Genomic DNA, 16,731 nt, shown 5'->3' with positions numbered 1-16,731 from the left:
GCTACAGGAAGCGACTAGAGGCTGTTATCTTTGCAAAAGGAGGATCTACTAAATATTAATGTCACTTTTCTGTTGAGGTGCCCATACTTTTGCACCGGTCAAATTTTGGTTTAATGCATATTGCACATTTTCTGTTAGTACAATAAACCTCATTTCAATCCTGAAATATTACTGTGTCCATCAGTTATTAGATATATCAAACTGAAATGGCTGCTGCAAATACCAAAATATTTAGAACTAAAAATGATTAAAATTAATAGGGGTGCCCAAACTTTTTCATAGGACTGTATATGCATACATTGTATTACATACTGAAGTCCACCGGATAACTCTACAGTCCTGTCTCACTCAATGTTTTATCACTACCAAGACAAGTGAGAAGACATGCATAGCCATAATGTGTTTGTGGGGTCTAATCAAGGATTCTTCTTCCAGAAGGTGACTTGGGGCGATGACTTCAGGAATAAACTGGGGGGCGGCATTCTTTTTTAACTGACTACTACTTATTGTATTATTGCAACAGGGAAGCGACCTATAATTTACTCATCCACCCATGCTCCTGTCCAGGATGGCCTCTGGGTGGCGCTGCAGTTATGTCATGCTGCTGAAGAACATCGGGATGTTACATCCAACACCATGGAATTCTTTAGCCTCGGCTACAGCTCACCTTGGAGGAGGCAGTAATGGCCGGTTGTTTATATAACCAGCTTTTCCTCATATTTCCTGTAGGGGACATTTATATATTATACAGGTTTATCACATCTCACCTTATACGTCTCTTCTCCAGACTAAACAATTTTAATTCGTTTATTCTCTCCTCATAACTGAGCTCCTCCGGGCTCTTTATCAGTATTGTGGCCTCCATTGAACCTTTACCAACTCTAGGACATCCTTTATATGTGCTGGTGCCCAGAACCAAACTACATAATCCAGATAGGGGCGCAACTATGACTAATATAGTGGTAATATCACATCCCTGAAGTGTGTGTCCATACCCCTTATAATACATGACAATATCCTGTTGGCCTTAGAAGCAGCTTAATGACATTGAGCTGTTATATGATCAATAGGGCTGAACGATCAGAAAAGATTGGCTCCTGATCTTTTCTGATCGCCATAGTCCACCTGAGTGGTGGACTATGGCATCTTATCTTGACCAAAACGGAGACTACAGCATCATAACACAACCAAGAGGTGTACTACAGTATATTATCATGTATAAGAGGTGGACTACAGTATCTTATCATGTCCAAGAGGTGGACTACAGCATCTTATCATGTACAAGAGGTGGACTACAGCATCCTATCATGACCAAGAGGTGGACTACAGCATCTTATCATGTCCAAGAGGTGGACTACAGTATCTTATCATGTCCAAGAGGTGGACTACAGTATATTATCATGTATAAGAGGTGGACTACAGCATCTTATCATGTACAAGAGGTGGACTACAGCATCTTATCATGTACAAGAGGTGGACTACAGCATCTTATCATGTCCAAGAGGTGGACTACAGTATCTTATCATGTCCAAGAGGTGGACTACAGTATATTATCATGTATAAGAGGTGGACTACAGCATCTTATCATGTCCAAGAGGTGGACTACAGTATCTTATCATGTCCAAGAGGTGGACTACAGTATCTTATCATGACCAAGAGGTGGACTACAGCATCTTATCATGTCCAAGAGGTGGACTACAGTATCTTATCATGACCAAGCGGTGGACTACAGTATCTTATCATGACCAAGAGGTGGACTACAGCATCTTATCATGTACAAGAGGTGGACTACAACATCATAACACAACCAAGAGGTGTACTACAGTATATTATCATGTATAAGAGGTGGACTACAGCATCTTATCATGACCAAGAGGTGGACTACAGCATCTTATCATGACCAAGAGGTGGACTACAGCATCTTATCATGACCAAGAGGTGGACTACAGCATCTTATCATGTACAAGAGGTGTACTACAGCATCCTATCATGACCAAGAGGTGGACTACAGCATCTTATCATGACCAAGATGTGGACTGCAGCATCATAACACAACCAAGAGGTGGACTACAGTATCTTATCATGTACAAGAGGTGTACTACAGCATCTTATCATGACCAAGAGGTGGACTACAGTATCTTATCATGTCCAAGAGGTGGACTACAGCATCTTATCATGACCAAGAGGTGGACTACAGCATCTTATCATGTCCAAGAGGTGGACTACAGTATCTTATCATGTACAAGAGGTGTACTACAGCATCTTATCATGACCAAGAGGTGGACTACAGTATCTTATCATGACCAAGAGGTGGACTACAGCATCTTATCATGTACAAGAGGTGGACTACAGTATCTTATCATGTACAAGAGGTGGACTACAGCATCTTATCATGACCAAAAGGTGGACTACAGCATCTTATCATGTACAAGAGGTGGACTACAGTATCTTATCATATACAAGAGGTGGACTACAGCATCTTATCATGACCAAGAGGTGGACTACAGCATCTTATCATGTACAAGAGGTGGAGTACAGTATCTTATCATGTACAAGAGGTGGACTACAGCATCTTATCATGACCAAGAGGTGGACTACAGCATCTTATCATGACCAAGAGGTGGACTACAGCATCTTATCATGTACAAGAGGTGGACTACAGTATCTTATCATATACAAGAGGTGGACTACAGCATCTTATCATGTACAAGAGGTGGACTACAGCATCTTATCATGAACAAGAGGTGGACTACAGCATCTTATCATGTACAAGAGGTGGACTACAGTATCTTATCATATACAAGAGGTGGACTACAGCATCTTATCATGTACAAGAGGTGGACTACAGCATCTTATCATGAACAAGAGGTGGACTACAGCATCTTATCATGTACAAGATGTGGACTACAGCATCTTATCATGACCAAGAGGTGGACTACAGCATCTTATCATGACCAAGAGGTGGACTACAGTATCTTATCATGTACAAGAGGTGGACTACAGCATCTTATCATGACAAAGAGGTGGACTACAGCATCTTATCATGTACAAGAGGTGGACTACAGCATCTTATCATGTACAAGAGGTGGACTACAGCATCTTATCATGTACAAGAGGTGGACTACAGCATCTTATCATGTACAAGAGGTGGACTACAGTATCTTATCATGACCAAGAGGTGGACTACAGCATCTTATCATGAACAAGAGGTGGACTACAGTATCTTATCATGTACAAGAGGTGGACTACAGTATCTTATCATATACAAGAGGTGGACTACAGTATCTTATCATGTACAAGAGGTGGACTACAGCATCTTATCATGTACAAGAGGTGGACTACAGCATCTTATCATGTACAAGAGGTGGACTACAGCATCTTATCATGTACAAGAGGTGGATTACAGTATCTTATCATGTACAAGAGGTGGATTACAGTATCTTATCATGTACAAGAGGTGGACTACAGCATCTTATCATGTACAAGAGGTGGACTACAGTATCTTATCATGTACAAGAGGTGGACTACAGCATCTTATCATGACCAAGAGTTGGACTATTGCATCTTATCATGACCAAGAAGTGGACTACAGCATCTTATCATGACCAAGAGGTGGACTACAGCATCTTATCATGTACAAGAGGTGGAGTACAGTATCTTATCATGTACAAGAGGTGGACTACAGCATCTTATCATGACCAAGAGGTGGACTACAGCATCTTATCATGACCAAGAGGTGGACTACAGCATCTTATCATGTACAAGAGGTGGACTACAGTATCTTATCATATACAAGAGGTGGACTACAGCATCTTATCATGTACAAGAGGTGGACTACAGCATCTTATCATGAACAAGAGGTGGACTACAGCATCTTATCATGTACAAGATGTGGACTACAGCATCTTATCATGACCAAGAGGTGGACTACAGCATCTTATCATGACCAAGAGGTGGACTACAGTATCTTATCATGTACAAGAGGTGGACTACAGCATCTTATCATGACAAAGAGGTGGACTACAGCATCTTATCATGTACAAGAGGTGGACTACAGCATCTTATCATGTACAAGAGGTGGACTACAGCATCTTATCATGTACAAGAGGTGGACTACAGCATCTTATCATGTACAAGAGGTGGACTACAGTATCTTATCATGACCAAGAGGTGGACTACAGCATCTTATCATGAACAAGAGGTGGACTACAGCATCTTATCATGTACAAGAGGTGGACTACAGTATCTTATCATATACAAGAGGTGGACTACAGCATCTTATCATGTACAAGAGGTGGACTACAGCATCTTATCATGAACAAGAGGTGGACTACAGCATCTTATCATGTACAAGATGTGGACTACAGCATCTTATCATGACCAAGAGGTGGACTACAGCATCTTATCATGACCAAGAGGTGGACTACAGTATCTTATCATGTACAAGAGGTGGACTACAGCATCTTATCATGACAAAGAGGTGGACTACAGCATCTTATCATGTACAAGAGGTGGACTACAGCATCTTATCATGTACAAGAGGTGGACTACAGCATCTTATCATGTACAAGAGGTGGACTACAGCATCTTATCATGTACAAGAGGTGGACTACAGTATCTTATCATGACCAAGAGGTGGACTACAGCATCTTATCATGAACAAGAGGTGGACTACAGTATCTTATCATGTACAAGAGGTGGACTACAGTATCTTATCATATACAAGAGGTGGACTACAGCATCTTATCATGTACAAGAGGTGGACTACAGCATCTTATCATGTACAAGAGGTGGACTACAGCATCTTATCATGTACAAGAGGTGGACTACAGCATCTTATCATGTACAAGAGGTGGATTACAGTATCTTATCATGTACAAGAGGTGGACTACAGTATCTTATCATGTGCAAGAGGTGGACTACAGCATCTTATCATGACCAAGAGGTGGACTACAGCATCTTATCATGACCAAGAGGTGGACTACAGCATCTTATCATGACCAAGAGTTGGACTATTGCATCTTATCATGACCAAGAAGTGGACTACAGCATCTTATCACAACCAAGAGGTGGACTACAGCATCTTATCACTACCAAGAGTTGGACTACAGATATGATTTTTATTGAAAGTTTTTGTGATCAACAACACCCGAACTTGACATCATTGAGAGAGGTGTCATCTCCTCGGCCTTGTCTTCCCTCCACTCTGGTTTGGATACCACAGATCCCATTGGAGCATATTGCACTCCAGCTTCCATAATTCCCCCAGGGGCCGCCATTTCCTCTTATAATAGTGTGATCTGAACATTGCATCATGATGTTGTTGGCCGCTGTGTCATCTCCTTTACGCTGTGGTGGCTCAACTTGTAAGGCAAAGCTTATTAAATTTCCACTGGGACACCATGAAACAGAAGTCCAGTCACCCCAACTGTGGAGAAAGATCATAGTTTAGGTGGTTGTTTACCACAAACATCAGGTGATATGTTTAGGCTTTAGCTTTGGGGAATAATATAGAAGAGTTAGATTGCGAGCAGACATGTCCCCCTCTAGTTGTCCCCAGTTTAATCTCACCTTCCACCTGCCCCATTTTAATGTCCCTCTCCAGCTGCCACCAGTTTAATGTCCCCTTCTAGTTGTCCCCAGTTTAATGTCCACCTCCACCAGCCTCAGTTTAATATCACCCTCCAGTTGCCTAATTTTAATGTACCCCCACCTGCCCCTGCTCCCCTCTAGTTGTCCCCAGTGTAATGTCCCCCTCCTGTTGCCCCCAGTTTAAACTGGGACAGCTGGAGATGGACAATAAGTTATGGGGCAGACCTGGAAACATTGTCACCATGTTCGGAGATCAGTATGATTTCTCTTCTTCTTTCATACTATGCCCAGATGTTTTATAAATCATTTCTATGGTTGGACAACCTCCACAGGGATATGAGAGGGTACAAGACATTCCTGTAGGATCAAATAATTGCTGAGTACCAGTTGGTTTCCATAACAGGCAAATGGGAAATGGATAGACCAGGTAGAGAATAGCTGAGCGGTCCTCAATACAAGACAAAGATCTGTTTAATAGCACAATTGTAGGGACTTACTTTCCTTCTTGCGATGTAATTGTTTCCACGGTGTCTCTACTTGATGGGGGAGCACAATATAGTTTAATTGTATTCAGGGCTGTGTCATCTCTATTAGATCCAAGTGGTCGCTCCACCTAAAAACAAGCACATTGTGGAGTTGAAACTAAAACATAACTTTATAAGACATAGGACAACCATGGGTAGATGCCAACATGGCCACTAGATCATCCACCAACCACGTAGGCTTCATCTCACCATAAACCTTTATTGACCAAGCAGAAAAAGATCTTCAGCACAAAGAAAGGTGTACTAAAACATAGCTTTTATTGTGAAAGCATTAAAAAATAGTACCAGATGTAGGAATAGAAAATGAAGCACTTACATAGTTGATTCCATAAATATATGCATGTTAGAATAGAATGAACAAGCCTACGCTTTTCAGGACATCCGTCCCTTACTCATGGCGATGTTTCAATGTTCAAACCTTCGGAACTATATAGAGTCTAGCACACAGGTGTCAACCCCACATTTAATTACCATTTGATTAAAAACAGCTAAAACAAAACAAAAAGTAAACATGCAAAAACATATATATGCAAATATAAAGTTTCAAAATGAAAACAATCCTGCAAGGAAAAACTTATGAAAATGATAAGGTCACATTCAACAAGATCACATCCAATAACGCATTATTATCATATGTAGAAAAATGACAAAATCGCATGCGATAGTACATTGTCACATATACACCATACACAGAATGGAAACAATTAGAGCCGGACAAACAAGATTGGAGGAAAAGAAGAGGGAGGCATAGAAGGCACCTACTCCTATCTAAGACTGTTCCATAGTCAAAAGCATAAATAAATGCTCACAGGTATATCAATATGAATCAATGCATAAATGCATGTTGTTAAATCAAACAGCAATCAGGCACTCACCCTGACGTATGATCCAAAATTAACGCTTAAAGATTTCCTTCCAAGCATATTATGATGAGAAAAAGGCATGAAGAAGGAAAAAGGCGCATCCCAAAACCTATTGCGATAAAAGTGTAAAGAGTTGCCTAGACTAGTCACATGACCGGGGAAAAATCCCTTAAGACAACGGTCATACAATAAATGTCACATGACCAAGAACCAGCTTCAAAGCGTACAGGTTAGTGTAGAACAAAACAACCGTGTATGCAAACCAGATGATATGGGCATCACCTTCAGATAATACATTAATAAAAGTAAATTGAATCAGATTTAAAGTTCCAAAGTGCCAAGCTCAAAGATCCAAAAGGCCTCCCGTTTAAGCACTTTTCTCCGCCAGTCACCACCCCGAGCTGGTCACTCCACATATTCAATGGCACAAAAACGAAAAAAGGAGGTATTGCCCCCATGGTGAGAAATAAAGTGCTTAGAAGCTCCAGAGGTGTTACTGGCAGTAGTCTTATTACAGTCTGACAGATGTTCCGAGATTCGGACCTTTAACGGTCGAATCGTACATCCCACATAAAATAAATGGCAAATATTACACCAAATCAAGTAGATTACGTGGTCAGTTTTGCAATTAAGAAAATGTTTAATGCGATGTTTCTTATGAGTATGTGCATTCTCAAAGGAGGCGGATTTCACAGCAAAGCGGCAAACCTGGCACCTTGATGCCCCACACTTAAAAAAAACCCTGTACATCGAGCCAGGTCCTATTACCAACCGTGTTAGGGTCAGTATACATGCTTGGAGATAACACACTGCCCAAGGATTTACCACGACGCGAAATAAATTTACACCCCCTGTCCAAAATTTTAGTGGCAATATCATCCTGTCTCAGAATCGGAAGATGGTTTTTTTTATTATCTTTACTACCGCATCATAATCCCTGCTGTAACTGGTGCAGAAAAAAACATTATCTGAAAAATTTGTAAAGTTTTTGTTCCCTCTACTGCTAATATTCTCTGATAAGAGGGAATCCCTGGACTTCTTTTCCACGATGGCAGAAGCTCTCTGTAACTGCCCGTTGGGATACCCCCTATGTTTTAGTCTGGTGTGGACTTCCCGTTTCTGTATTTGAAATTCAGTATCAAGAGAGCAAGCTCGCTTAGTCCTAAGGAATTCTCCCACTGGAATTGACCTAATGGTATGACGGGGATGACAACTGGTCGCATGTAGGACCGTATTACCTGATAGTTTTTTCCGAAAGATTTTTGACAAAACAATACCCCTCTCCAAATCACCCATAAGGGAAACATCCAAAAAATATATAGAAACATGTTCAACTCTGTGAGTGAATCTTAAATTCATTTCATTATTGTTGAAATATTTCATCAGCGCTGGCACGGCCGCCACACCGCCCGACCATACTAAAAGCAGGTCATCAATGTAGCGGCCGTACCAGCGCAAATGTTCACCATGTGGATTTGCATTACTGTAAACAAAAATTTCCTCCCACCACGCCATGTAAACATTGGCTAAGGTGGGTGAGAAACGGGACCCCATAGGGGCCCCGCGAACCTGCAAATAAAAATTTCTGTCGAATTTGAAAAAATTATGTTTCAATAAATAATCTGTTAGAAGAACAATAAATTCACACAACTCAACAGAAAAATTTGAATATTTATGTAGGTGACTAGAAAGGGTTGATAAAGCTAGGTCATGAGGAATAGACGAGTATAAGCTCTCCACATCACAGGAAATCCACACCAGATCTGGATCCCACTTAAAATTCTGGAATGTTTTCAAAACTTGTTTCATGTCCCGCAAATAACCAGGAGTTTTTTGAATCAAAGGTTGGAGTAATGAATCCACCCATTCGCTAACACGTTCGTTAAGCGAATGGATACCTGCTATAATTGGGCGTAAAGGAGGGGGGCTAATGTCCTTGTGGACCTTCGGTAGGCCATGAAAGATGGGGATTACTGGGTGGTCAATGATAAGATGGTCCTTCTCAAATTTTTGAGAAAATCGGGGTGGGGTCCGAGTTGAGAACTCTAAGAATCACCCAGTATTGACATGGCACTGTCATAATAATCCTTTTTATTCATTACAACTACAAGACCCCCTTTATCCGCCATTTTTATGGTCAAAGAATCATTTCGGTCTGTAGTGCTGCCCTAGCCGGGGGGTATATTTTTCGTGCACATAAAGGTTTAGCCAACTCTTTCTATTGTGGGTGAGCTGTGAACCGTTTACATTTTTTCTGGTGATAAACCTTTATTGGTCACCATTAAACATCATACAAGGGATGACATGTACATATACTGGTTTCAGCAATGCCTTCTATCCCTACATATAATGGGTATTGGTCACAGAATAGATGTTTCCTGTCAAAACCAATTATGACCCTACATCATAGTCATAGGCATCAATGATCTATTACATTGGACGCCATCTGTCTTCAAGGGGAACTGATGTCACCAAGCTCTAGGTAGTAGAGGAACCCCAAACTTATTATCTAATCAGATATTTATTACAATGCCCAGTTATAGTACCTGTAAACTGAATCCTCTTGCTTTGGTATTTGGAGGACACCACTGTCGATACCCCCATTCGCCCCAAGGGCCACCATTAGTAACTGAAATCCACTGGCCGTAGGCCAATGTTGCCTGTACTAGGAGCCATACCACCACTGAGGAGAACATCTTCTGGAGTCAAAGTTGATCCAACTTCACGTAAGGGACTCAAAGTGAATGGGGCTCTCTTGGCTTAGTCCAAATTTATAGACCGAAGATAGCACTGGGACATTTTTTTTTTTGACTGTCTCTTACCATAATTTTAGAACATATTAACCAGACTAGATATTGATTTTGGGGGTTGAGGGGATTTTCCCGAAATATTAAGAAAGAAAAGAAAACATTTTGTTCTGGTAAGTCGTGTGCTTAGGTCTTTACGTAATGGCCACACACTGGCAAGTTGCCCAATAGAAGGTCGTAGAGGAAGGTGAGAGTAAAGGGTAAAACATAAGCTCAAATGCTTAACAAAAAGTAACTCCTGACCTTTACTTAAAGTGTTACTAACATTGTATGGACTTTTTTTGTTAATATTTTTGTAATATACTTTATTCCCATTATCAATGATCTAACTAAGCAATGCCGGGGACTTGTCCGTCCACATCTATGCAATGTAGTACATAGAGCTGTAGCATTTACCCATTGAGGAAGGGTCACTTCCAATGGCTCTATCTCTGGTTTTATAACATCTATCTGGTACACTAAACTACTAGTCCATAGGGACCTGTTGGTAGTTTTTTGTTCCAAATAGACCTAGCACCTGCATTCCAAATATATGGGGTTGGAGGGAATGAAAAGGAGTTATGGAGATAGTGGCAGGTCCCTAAGGTGGGTCACACATCTATTAGATTTTCATGAAATCAGAGATGAGAAAACCGCTTTTGGCCAGGGCCCCACATTGCCAAACAGCTGCATTGTACAGTACCTGAAAAGTGGATGGAATTCTGGCTAATCCCATCCATACATTGCAAAAAAAAATCTGCAAAGTTGCGTTTTCAAAAACAACAACATGTCAATGATACCTACGAAAATGGTGGAGCTTTCTGTATAGGAATAATTGGGGCAGAAAGTCCACAGAGGAAAACTGAAGAAGGCTGAAGAATGTCTCTTCAGAAGCCAATGGACCCTTCATTACCATGGAGGTCCAGTCACAGGGTCAGCAGTCCTCAGAGGACCACTGACATTACCAAGGAGACTGGAAGAAGCCTTGAAGACTTGGGATAGAAGACCAAGTGCTGCGGAGGAATCCTGGAAAGTCGAGGAAATGGTGTCTATTATTTTCTACAACTCCGCCGGGTCCCCAATTATTATACTGAGGGGTCTGAAGAGACTGCAGAGTATAATAACAATTCACGGGTGGTGAAGACGTCTAGGGTTTGGAAAGATTGTAACAATCTGGATTCATTCCGAGCTTCACTCATTCCAACCCATATCTTACTAATACTGTAATTGTCCATGTCATACCATGTAGTGACATGGTGAATGCCAAGACTCGGGATGTACTAACATGATCCATATCAGAAGGTTACAGCTTACTAAAAGAGAGAGCATTTATAGTGAGTAGACAGTGAAGCGCGCGGCGTAAGGATCCCCACGAGGCCGTCCTATAGAGCAGGTGGCTGGAGGGTAGTTCTCGTTTATCTACGATGTGCGGAATGTTTCCTAATAATCTGCAGGGCTCGGAGTCCTAGTTTACGAGTACTTTGCAATTGTCTGACTTATTCATCAGGACAAGGATCAGGACAAGGTCCCTTAGAGGTCTCAAGTCCCTTACATTTCCCCTGAAAGGTTAGAAGGAGATGATCTGGCTTCCTGAAGCCTTAGACGTAACCTCCATAAGCCTCCAAGGCTCTCCTAATATCTAATAATGGAGTTTGTTCTCTTACGATGAGGGATCTGCACAGAAGCCTGGAAGTTCAATCAGATCAGGACCGGGAATTGCTAATCCCTAAAACTCACTGACTAATGTCCTGACTACTAGGAAGGAGACTTGAGCAACTATTTACGGTCAGCTGAACAGAGAGTTGCAGAGACGGTGACGGGAAACATTTTGCAATAAATACATAACGCAAAGTTCATCTTCCCCCACCCCCCACGTTGCAAAAAAGCCAATACCAGCGCAGTGGATGAGATCCTGGCTAATCCCATTCACTCATTGTAGAAAATTATCCACAGTGGAAAAGCTGAGATTTCCAGAAACCGTCAACTTTTTGTAAATCGCAGCTTAACCCTAATAGTCCGGTCACATCTATAGGTGCTAGGCAGATAATATAAGATAAGATAAGAGGTGCTGTTTGCAGGCAGTCAGGATACAGTCTCTATAGATTATGGGTTGAGATTTAGGACACAAAAATTAGAGGATGAAATTCCTCCCGGTTGTATCTCATCTTCCAGACTTATTCACCTTCCCCCTTCCTGTAAGCCTGAGCTTATCTCTTCTATCATTCGTAACCTTAAAGTTCACCGTACAATGACAGTCAGGATTGTAAAACGTCCTGTATGTTATACAAGAGACTACTCGGAATTACAGATGGTGACCCTTCCGGATTAGTTTAGATTCAGGTTTGGTCAGTTCGGGTCCCTGCTTCATTATAGGTTACATAGTTACATAGTTACATAGTAGATGAGGTTGGATGAAGACATCAGTCCATCAAGTCCAACCTATAACCCTACACTCCCTACAGTGTTAACACAAGGGAAGGCAAAAAAAAAAACCATGAGGCTCATGCCAATTGCCCCATTTCAGGGGAAAAAATTCCTTCCCGATTTCCAATCTGGCAGGTAGAACAAATTTGATATGATCCTCAACATACAGAGAACCGTTCATGTCCTCATCGATGTGCGGTATTGTAGCACTCAGGAGGGTCAGGGCTGGTATCACGGGTAATATATCAGATGTGGCCAGCTTTCAGGGGGTCCCTGGGTCCCAAATGTGCACAAAATCTCCTTTTTGATGTCCCCAACTACCCACCCCCACTCTGATATCTGACAATGACAACAGACAACCAGGTCTCGGGGGTAGTCGTAGCTCTTTAACTAGCAGGACGAGGTAATACAAATGTACATATGGAGTAATTCTTCACATACAATACAGCAATCTTTGTAGGTAGTGTCCAATTGAGCAGGTGATGGAGCTTGGAGCAGGGATGCGTTGGATAGTTTAATTAGTAGTTAAACTTGTATATACTTGTAAAGATGGCCTGTATCCAGGGGGTTAGTCCTCAACAAACTGGGTACACGTATGTAGAAGCGTAGATACAATTCAGCAGCGGGGGACCCTCAATTTCTGCCAGACTAGCTATGGGCTTCTTAAATATAGATTTGTCCCAAAGACTTACTTGAATAGAGAGATACATGTGAGGTCCCAGATGTATGGATAAGCAGGTCCGTCAACTTTTAGAGCTTGCCGGCTTGGAGCTTCAGAGGAAAACACTCTCTGAGGAGGATCTTGAGTACAGAGGAAAAGCCATCTCTGTTGGAAGTGCTCTCAGACTTGGCTGCCATTTTCAGCTCTCCATGTGCTCCTCTACAGCTGTCTCCACACAAAAGGACAGAAGACAAAAGGTCCCCAACCCCCCTAGAGGGGGCTGTAACTCCTTCTCCTCCAGGCCAGTCAAGGGAGCTTCATGGGTCCTGAAGGTCACCTGATCATACTGGACACTCCTTTACAGTACCAACTCAAATTACAATGGCAAAGTATAGGCAGGTGTAGTTCACAAAAACATCCACAAGATGGCGCATTAATAGACCCCCTGTGTGCTGGCTCTGGTAGAACAGAAATATATAGAAGGAATGAAGGGGGAGGAAACGCTTTACCTTATATGCAAATGTCCATACCATCTCGGTCTGCAAGGACTATTAAAGGGGATTGGACGAGCAGCATTGGGACATTACAGTATTATTATTACCTCGCCATAGTCGTGGTATTTAACTTTCATAATAAAATGTATTTATTGATGAGAATGTTGTGTTGATTACTGATCTTGCAGGGCCATATATTTATTATACACTGGATTGATACTTTGTTTATGATTCTGATGTTGTTGGGATATGGAGGAGAACCAACCTACATCCAAAAAGTCTGACCAAGGATTGCAAGGTGGGGGTGGTGACACATCTCCACTGCTCCTGGTGTTGGTGGCACCAACTATACGTGGTCATCTCCTGTGTGGGAAACTTTTTGGATGTTGTCAAATTAATAAATAACAAGCAATGTGATCTACAAAGTAGAGATGTCACCGTGGCCACGCACCAACCAATGTACAAAATACAGATCTACGTACTCACATGAAAAGGTATCACCAGATTATTTGGGAAACTAGACTTGGCAATATTATGCCCCATAGTGATCCCTGCACACAGTATTATGTCCCATAGTGACCCTGCACACAGTATTATGCCCCATAGTGACCCCTGCACACAGTATTATGTCCCATAGTGACCCTGCACACAGTATTATGCCCCATAGTGACCCCTGCACACAGTATTATGCCCCATAGTGGCCCCTGCACACAGTATTATACCCCATAGTGGCCCCTGCACACAGTATTATGTCCCATAGTGGCCCCTGCACACAGTATTATGTCCCATAGTGGCCCCTGCACACAGTATTATACCCCATAGTGACCCCTGTACACAGTATTATGCCTCATAGTGGCCCCTGCACACAGTATTATGCCCCATAGTGGCCCCTGCACACAGTATTATGCCCCATAGTGGCCCCTGTACACAGTATTATGCCCCATAGTGTCCCCTGCACACAGTATTGTACCCCATAGTGGCCCCTGCACACAGTATTATGCCCCATAGTGACCCCTGCACACAGTAATATGTCCCATAGTGGCCCCTGCACACAGTATTATCCCCTATAGTGGCTCCTGTACACAGTATTATGTCCCATAGTGGCCCCTGCGCACAGTATTATGTCCCATAGTGGCCCCTGCACACAGTATTATGTCCCATAGTGGCCCCTGCACACAGTATTATCCCCCATAGTGACCCCTGCACACAGTATTATCCCCCATAGTGACCCCTGCACACAGTATTATGTCCCATAGTGGCCCCTGCACACAGTATTATACCCCATAGTGGCCCCTGCATACAGTATTATGTCCCATAGTGGCCCCTGCATACAGTATTATGTCCCATAGTGGCCCCTGCACACAGTATTATGCACCATAGTGGCCCCTGCACACAGTATTATGTCCCATAGTGGCCCCTGCACACAGTATTATGTCCCATAGTGGCCCCTGCACACAGTATTATGTCCCATAGTGGCCCCTGCACACAGTATTATGTCCCATAGTGGCCCCTGCACACAGTATTATGTCCCATAGTGGCCCCTGCACACAGTATTATGTCCCATAGTGTCCCCTGCACACAGTATTATGTCCCATAGTGGCCCCTGCACACAGTATTATCCCCCATAGTGACCCCTGCATACAGTATTATGTCCCATAGTGGCCCCTACACACAGTATTATCCCCCATAGTGGCCCCTGCACACAGTATTATGTCCCATAGTGGCCTCTGCACACAGTGTTATGTCCCATAGTGGCCCCTGCACACAGTATTATGTCCCATAGTGGCCCCTGCACACAGTATTGTACCCCATAGTGGCCCCTGCACACAGTATTATGTCCCATAGTGACCCCTGCACACAGTATTATGGCCCATAGTGGCCCCTGCACACAGTATTATCCCCCATAGTGGCCCCTGCATACAGTATTATGTCCCATAGTGGCCCCTGCACACAGTATTGTACCCCATAGTGGCCCCTGCACACAGTATTATGTCCCATAGTGACCCCTGCACACAGTATTATGGCCCATAGTGGCCCCTGCACACAGTATTATGTCCCATAGTGGTCTTTTCAGACCCCAGAGTATAATAATTGAAGACCCAGGGGAGGATACAAAAATAAAAAACACTGTCACTTACCTCTCCTGGGCTCCACGGCACTCCCCACTACTTTGAGCCATCTTCAATTTTAGACTGAATGACACTGAGCCTGACTTGTGTTGCGATCTGTAATGACGCCGGCCTGACCCACGGGACGTGTGGGCCATCACCAAACAGGCCCTTAGTTTGCCGGAGTCCAGCAGAGGTAAGTAACAATTAGAGATGAGTAAACAGTAAAATATTCGATGTTCGTTATTCCTTACGAATAGCATCTCAATATTCGACTATTCGAACGAATATCTAACCCCATTATAGTCTATGGGAGAAAATGCTTCGTTTCAGGGGATCCCACCATTCGACTCAGGAGAGTCACCAAGTCCACTATGACACCCCAGGAAATGATGCCAACACCCTGGAATACAACTGGGACAGCAGGGGGCGCTTGTCTGGGGGCATCTAACACACCAAAGACCCTCTATTACCCCAACATCACAGCCTAACAACTACACACTATACACACTCACTACAACCTCTATCAAAGTGGGAAAATACCTGGAAACCTTCTTTCTTCCCCAAATGGATGGACACAAACCCAAATTTAAGCTAAATAAACATTAACAACCACCCCTTTAAATCACGTTCCCCATGACAACCACAGATGGAATAGGCAATGGGAATTCCAAAAGCCCTCACCCTTAACTGTCATTGTGTGTGTGTGTGTGTGTGTGTGTGTGTGTGTGTGTGTGTGTGTGTGTGTGTGTGTGTGTGTGTGATGTGGTAAGACCTTCCAAAATTCACTTTTCTGGCCCTTAACATGAGCCCTTCCAAACAAAGTTACATGACCTTAAGCTGAGCTCCCAGCAGAGATTGAGGCCCTTCAGGTGACTTCAGCCTCTACCTGCAGAGTTTTAGGCCCTTTAATTTAGTTCAGCCTTGTATCAGCAGAGATTTCTTGGTTCTTTGTGTGAGTTGAGCCTTTAAATAGCAGAGATTTAGTTTTTGGCCCTTGGCATGAGTAGAGTAGAGTTTGGACCTTGGAGTGAGTGGAGTTTTTATAAAGCAGAGTTTTTGGCCCTTGGGGTGACTAGAGTCTTGTAGCAGTATTGCTTTATTTTTTGGCCCTTGGGGTAACCCCTAAAACATTAATTTTCAGGCTCTTTGGGAAGTCCTAAAATATTAATTTTCAGGCCCTTGTGGGGGGAGTCCTAAAAAATAGTTTTGCACGCCCCTGTGGGGGGTATGCATGAAGAAAAATGTTTTAATTAAA

General features: G+C 42.8%; 1 protein-coding gene and 1 pseudogene across 1 annotated transcript; both read right to left on the bottom strand.

Moving 5' to 3' along the window:
* LOC142204380 (NACHT, LRR and PYD domains-containing protein 12-like) overlaps positions 1-16,731 on the bottom strand; it is a 997,553-nt pseudogene that overhangs the window by 511,252 nt on the left and 469,570 nt on the right.
* Positions 5,140-9,696, bottom strand: LOC142204666 (vitelline membrane outer layer protein 1 homolog). Its single transcript, XM_075275974.1, has 3 exons — positions 9,547-9,696; positions 6,090-6,205; positions 5,140-5,428 (listed from the first exon to the last, which is right to left on the bottom strand). The coding sequence occupies exons 1-3, from the start codon at positions 9,694-9,696 to the stop codon at positions 5,140-5,142; spliced, it is 555 nt and encodes a 184-aa protein (XP_075132075.1).

Source organism: Leptodactylus fuscus, chromosome 5 (genome assembly GCF_031893055.1).
Source record: "Leptodactylus fuscus isolate aLepFus1 chromosome 5, aLepFus1.hap2, whole genome shotgun sequence".
NCBI lineage: Eukaryota > Metazoa > Chordata > Amphibia > Anura > Leptodactylidae > Leptodactylus > Leptodactylus fuscus.
The sequence above is the reverse complement of the archived record's forward strand: the minus strand, read 5'-3'. Positions and strand labels throughout refer to the sequence as shown.